The sequence below is a fragment of the Gavia stellata genome, chromosome 7 (genome assembly GCF_030936135.1).
Source record: "Gavia stellata isolate bGavSte3 chromosome 7, bGavSte3.hap2, whole genome shotgun sequence".
Lineage (NCBI taxonomy): Eukaryota > Metazoa > Chordata > Aves > Gaviiformes > Gaviidae > Gavia > Gavia stellata.
The window spans coordinates 6394333-6400835 of NC_082600.1; the positions used below are offsets into that span (position 1 = coordinate 6394333).

Here is a 6503-nt window from a genome sequence, read left to right on the forward strand (position 1 = left end):
GAGGAGGGAAAATCATTTTCAAACATTCTGCTTTGAAAAAATTTGTTAGCTGCTTAGCCTGTGTCCCACCCTCCTTTACTGACTTGGGATCTGAATTTATTTTCTTTTCAGAAATATTTATAGCTAGGGTATACATTAGGGTTTAAACAAACAAACAAAAAAAGAAAAGCGCGTGTGTGTATGCATGTTTATTTTCTATGTGCTTGTATGCAGAGTTTCTGTAAGTACGTTGCACCATGTGATGATGGAATTTGCCAAGTTTAGGTCAAAATTTGAACTGAACTCATACTATATAGTTTTCTGTCTCCGCTGGTGTCTGTGGCCCACTTATGAAGGTTTATGAGTTGGCTGAAGCCTTTGAGAATGAAACAGTGTTTTTTCAGCTCAAGCAGTAGACTCATACTTTTAAATCCAGACATTTTTGGCTCAAGTCCTGCAGATGTCAGTCCATTTCTGTAAAACAACTGAAGTGTTTTAATTGTAAATCTATCCCTTTCATGTAACTCAGCTCTAGAAATTTGGCCTAAGTTTGCCTAGAGTCTTTTCTGTTTGTCGTGAAACCGGCTAAGTTAGGAGCAGTCTGTTTTTGAGTTACGAAAACGGAACTGCCTGCATTTGCAGAGCATCTTGTTCTTGCTTTCCGTATTTCTGTCCTAGTGGAAGGCAGCGGTCTGAGGGGCAGCCAGGGGCCCTATGCTCAGCAAAGCATTTACACAATGAGAAGAGAGGCCCTGCCCTAAAAAGCACACATGCTTAAGCATTTTTGCTTCATTTCTGGCAGAGCTGAGAAAGGACACCTTCTCCACAATAACATAAATATGCATATGGATTCAAGAAAAGTGGAGGAGCTATCATTTGTAATGAACGGAGAATAATTTTGTCCAAATGATTGGATTACTTGAGAAACTGTTGATGGTCCTGCTTATCCCTGAGAATGTTGTATTCTTTACCATCTTGAGGCCACGTGACTAGTTCCTTATCATACTCACTGACAAGTCTATAAGCCATTAAACTCCAGAAGCATTGAATTATGCAGCCGATAAGCAAGGTATAGCTATACATGAGTCTGAACTGGAAATATTGTTCCTTATAATTAGTAACATGACTGACATTGCAGTGTATTTTCTCCTTTCAGTGTAGCCTTCAGAATTGCTTGCATCAAAATATGGCGGTTTCTTATCAGTGTATGTTAGCCCAGCATGTCTGGAATAATTTTGATTTTGTCGAAAATGTTGCTTCTTGGGTTGCTATACTTGGTAACTTGCCTGTACAACTACGTATGAAAATGAGTGGATTTTTCTTTGGTACCCTACAGATATTCATGGAGACATGGATCGGACCCACATTAGCACAAATACATATCTCACATCTTTACTTACAGGTAAGAGGAGCAGATAAAGTGTTTCTACTGATAGTGGTTCTGTTACCTTTGTGCTTGTAGGTATTCTTCTACTTTACTTTACAGTCATTACTGTAAAGAATTTCTGACAACTCTGTTTCCCTGCTAACACTCTTTGTAACTATATCCCAGATGTAAATCTTTTTTGTAGGGAAAAAGCAAAATGGGGGAATGACACGGGGGAAAAAAAAAAAAAGGCACTTTCATTGAAGATTTTAAGATGCTGAGTTACGGATCTGCAGGTGCTGTGCTATCCCCAGTGCTCTGAACACTTCAGATAATGCCATCTGGAGGAAGTTATTTGTTGGGACAGGACCGTGTTTTAAACTTTGAAGTCAGTAATAAACAAAGTGAAGCAGCTGGAATCTGGCAGAAGAAGAAACAAGCCATTCATATCAACGCATGCTATTAAAGGAATGAGAGTGCTGCACTGGAGTTGTTTTTACATATGCTTGGAAGTTTATTCTTGCTCTAGAAGTTAGCTGCTTCAGTTGTTATGTTAGAGAGTTGAGGGAGGGTTGCTGGGGGGTGATGATTGTTTTTAAATTTTAGGAAGTAATATGTAGGTAATTACAGTAATTATGGTTCTGGTTTTATATTGAAACAATAACCTGGGTCCTGATCCTTCAAACCCCTCCCTATTTATTGTCTTGAAGATAGCTCTTTTCACTTACAAGATATGGGTCTGGTTTACCTCCGGATAGATTAAAAATAGAAGCTTTATTTAATGTGTGGACACCGACTTGAAGGAGTTAAAGCACATGGTTTTTATTTGGCTTAAAAGTCAGACTTGTTTAGTCTTTTTATTTTGCCAAACAGAAAAATTTAAAAAGAAAGATTTAAACATTTTTCTTTGTTCTTATTGTTGCCATATGGCATTAGTAACCAAACCTCCCTTCAGTGTGTTTAATTCCTTTTCCATTTGGTATACATTCACGATACACTTGTATATAGCATACTCTCTGTGTGACGGTACCTCTTAGAGAAAAACTCCCTTCACAGGTCACCGGATGGTTGACACACCATTAATTTTTATATTTCTGTTAAACAAAGATCTGGAAATTTAGTACTGTACATGAATTTGTTATAGATCGCCAAGAACAGGAAAAATCTCTAATCTGAAATCTGACCTTTTCCATCAGTGGGTCACCAAGATGTTTTCAGTCACTGTTGAGTTTCTACCAGTCAAGGACCCTTACACACTTAAGAGTGTCAGTTTTCACAGTTTATATGAATGCGTTCTATTAGACAGTGACAATGAATTTGGAGAACTGGAGGTCACCTCAGGTCACACGTTCCATTTATTGGATTTTAACAAGGAAAATTTTTATAAATACATCTAAGTACATGATTACAAAATTGTACTGAGTACTTCCAGAGCCTCTAAAGAGGGGAAAAAAACTGTGAAGATTACCCGCCTTCCTGCCCTGCACTGCTTTGTAAATGGAGGAATTTTCCATTCCATTTTTATGGCGTATCAGAAGATTACAAGCACCACTGCAATTTGCATATTTGTGGCGGTGAAGAACTCAATGTTTAAGAGGAAACCATCTTAGTATTGATTATGAGCTGTTCTCTGATGGGGGGGAAGAAATAAAATGGAATATCACATTGTTAAAGAAGGAGCTGGTCAGGGACTATGTAAGTGCTATCACTGGTGTACAGCAAAAGGCAGATACAGGCATCAGTAAATACGTATGCCTAAAAGCATGTATGTGAGCAGGAATACAAGCATTTAAACCTGTGTGCTTGTAGTCGTGTATGTATTCATATACTCATCCCTATATGTATATGTGAATGTGTTTTATGCACTGTGCATGCACAAGGTTAGATCAAGCAAGAGGTGATAATAATAATAAAGCACACGTGAGAGTAACTTAGTAGTTGCATCTTTGGGCCAACGTAGAGTTTCAGGACTAGCAGCTTTCTATCCTGGAAAGTTACAGTCATGGAGCAGAATCTCCCATGTAGCTGAAACAGGATATCCATAGGCTTTTTACAGTTAAAATGCTGAAAACCCAGGTTCTGTATTTTCTGCATGCATCTAACAAAGTCAAAGACTTCAGATTTCTGTCTTTAAAAAAAGGGAAATGTTTACTTTGGGTATTTTTAAGCTAATATTTAGATAACTCAGGACCTGGTAACTTTCCATTGAACAAGTAGATGGAATTATTCTTTTAATTTTTCTGTCCTTTTAGCATTTTAATATCTATCATAAAATTGAACTATAGTATGTCTGTAAAATATTTTAGAGTATGTGTTAAGAAGAATGTAGACCAATATGATACTTTCTTTCAGCACCCCAGAATCAAATACTTGGGAAGTTAATACAGAGCCTTGGGATAAGGGAATATTCTTTTTTTTTTCTTCCCCCTCCATTTTTTCTTTTTCTTTTTTTTTAACAAACCTGAAAACAGCTGTTGAAACAATGACATCATAGAATGTGACATGACTGTGGAAATTATTAACAAAGTCAAGCTTTGAAAGCATCAAACTACATATAGTGTTGGAGAGTTGCTTTGGCGCCTGGGATGATTTACAAAGTTTCCTTGGGCATTACACATTCACGTCTTTACTGTGTGTCAGCTTCACGTCTAACCAAATAAATGCTTTGCTTTTCTTCAGTTCCCCTTCTAAATAACCTATTTTTATCACGCAAACATGGGTACAGACTAAGCTCATGGAAGGGCTTCTGGAAAAACAAAACACGTACGTTGCTTGCACATCTTCATGGTGTTACCATAAATGTGCTTGTGAATCATGTTCAGAAGATGTAGGATTTCTCATGTCTTACTGCTCATCTGTTAGGTTTGCTCAGGCCCACGCCAACCCAAACATTGGCAACTGTGCTTTGTAGAGGGACTTGGGCTGCGGGTGATGAAGGCTGTCCAACTAGTGAGGATAGTTTAGTAAAACTATGGACATGGCTTCTTGCGAAGTGCGTAAGTGGATGTGGCGAGCAGGTGATGTGTTGATTCCCTGGGGACACAAAAAATGCTCTTGTACTCTTGCTACCTCCCCAGAGCCCTGCCTTCCTGAAGAGCAAGAGGCTTGGCTGGCACAAATTGTTCCATGTACGGGCTTTACTGTCTTTGGGCCCGTTGGTGTTTGACTTCCCAGGCTGTTGACTGCTGTTCTAGCATGAAAAACACCGGATGAGATTTTATTTTAGCAGTGGGTTTTTGTTGTTTTAATTAGCCATTTGAAGCGTGCTTTGCTACAAGTCAGATGAAAGCAGATTACTACTACAGTGACATAGTAGATAATTAACTGGGTTGAACAAAAGCCTGAATTCTTGGTTTTATTGGGAAAATAGTGTTTTAATTACCTAGTCTATCACAGAGGAAGGGAGAATTGTTATAGCTTACTGGAATAAACAAACTCCAAGAGAGCCTTTGCTGTTGTACGCAGACTCATATATGTTTGTATTGCTTATAGCTGCTGCACTTAAATGTCCCAAGGACAACTGAAATCTCAAAATGCTCTTTCTGTAGTTTGTGAATGTTGTACTATTCATCCAATGCCATTTCTCCTGTCCTCCTTCATTCTGTGTCTGTAGCCTGAGTCATGTCTTGCTCCCCCTGCTCCATGGATTGATGCATCTTGTCTTCTTCCTATGGCTAAATAGAGTAACTCTTGCCCATGACCCTTCTCCCTTCCCATCTCTGGTGTCTGCTACAGGTTGTTTTCTACCGCTCTGGTTGTTCCCAGACAGGAGGACTTTTCAGCACTGCAGTGATCTTTCACAGTTGCTCAGCAGCCAGTGCTGCTGGAAGCTCTGTGGGACGTGTCCCCCTCCCTTGCAGGGGTTGCTGGCGCGGCGGTGGCTGGACTGTGCGGGGGCTTGTCCCTCCGCCAGGACGTCCCACATTTTGCAGGGTCAGATCACGAAAATGGGAAGTGGCAAGGTGCCATCCCAGACTTGCTGGAAGATGAACGTGGCTTGTAAAGTCCTGCAAGCCGCATCTCCGGGGGGGAGGCTGTGTACCTTTTCTCTGGAGTCTGTCAGAGGATGAAAGAAGGGAGATAAACCACGAAGGAGTAGCAACGAGGACCCTTAATGAGTCAGGGAAATGGGTTGGAGATAGGGAAGAGCTAAAACAACTTCTCACTTGTGTTTTGGGCAGCTGAAGCATTGATAGGGTGTTTTTCTCCATAGGACTTGTAGCCAATGGCTTCAACTTGTATTGCTTTGCTTTTTATGATTGTAAATAGATATGTGGTCTTGAACAACCTGAATGTTTTCTAAGGGTTTGACGCAGACAGACATACACATATAGATGGAATTTAGAAATAGTATCTACAGATCTCATTTCACTTCTGTGGAAACACCAATATGCATATTTGAAATTATTCTGGGCCTACTGGAGATTATATATGTACATGTGTGTGTTTATGTGGTGTATCTGTATGTAAATACAACCCAGTCTCTATATGCATGGAAATTCATCCCTTTGTTACCTGACAAAGAGAACTCTGATGGCTAAAACAGCACTCTCTGAAATGCCTCAAAACTGTGGACAGTAAGGGTGTCTGTGTCTTCGTATTTCCATGGAGTGATGCAATACGGAGATGACTTCAGTACAGTTTAGTTGTTTGTCATAGACAGCAAATAATGTGTTTTGTCCTGCTTTTTTTATTTTTTTTTAGGAGAGGATGCTGCCCCACATTTAAATTCACATGTTTCTGCGGCAAAGGTGTCAGTGAAGCTGCCTTCCATGAACATAGATAACCAAACACAGAGTATGAGTAGTATACATGGCGATTCAGATTCTTCAGGGACAGATACGTTTTAAAGCTTACGGCTTTTTATGACAGTTGCGGTCTGAAGATTTTGTCATTGGTGCATTTGTCTGCCTAGTGTGATAGTCTGGATGTTTCATCAAAATACCGGTCATTTAGTACTGTTTATTTTCTACTATTTTTCTTATAATGTTGTTATGATTATAAATTTAGGCAATGATTCTGTTTGTGAATATATCAAATATTTTTAAACAAATAAAATGCAATTCTTTCAGAATCGTTGTGAGTTTAAGTCAATAAAGGCCATTTAAATATTTATTTTATGTACAGATGAACGTGGAGGTGATTGGTATTAAAATCC

At 39.2% G+C, this 6503-nt stretch overlaps 1 protein-coding gene across 1 annotated transcript in view; it reads left to right on the plus strand.

Moving 5' to 3' along the window:
* KIAA0586 (KIAA0586 ortholog) overlaps window positions 1–6248 on the plus strand; it is a 73332-nt gene extending 67084 nt beyond the window's left edge. Inside the window, exons 31-32 of the mRNA XM_059819288.1 lie at window positions 1316–1381; window positions 6050–6248. Coding sequence (XP_059675271.1) covers window positions 1316–1381; window positions 6050–6195 — 212 coding nt within the window. The 3' untranslated portion in view covers window positions 6196–6248. The remainder of the gene's footprint in view (window positions 1–1315; window positions 1382–6049) is intronic.
* Window positions 6249–6503: the final 255 nt, after the last annotated feature.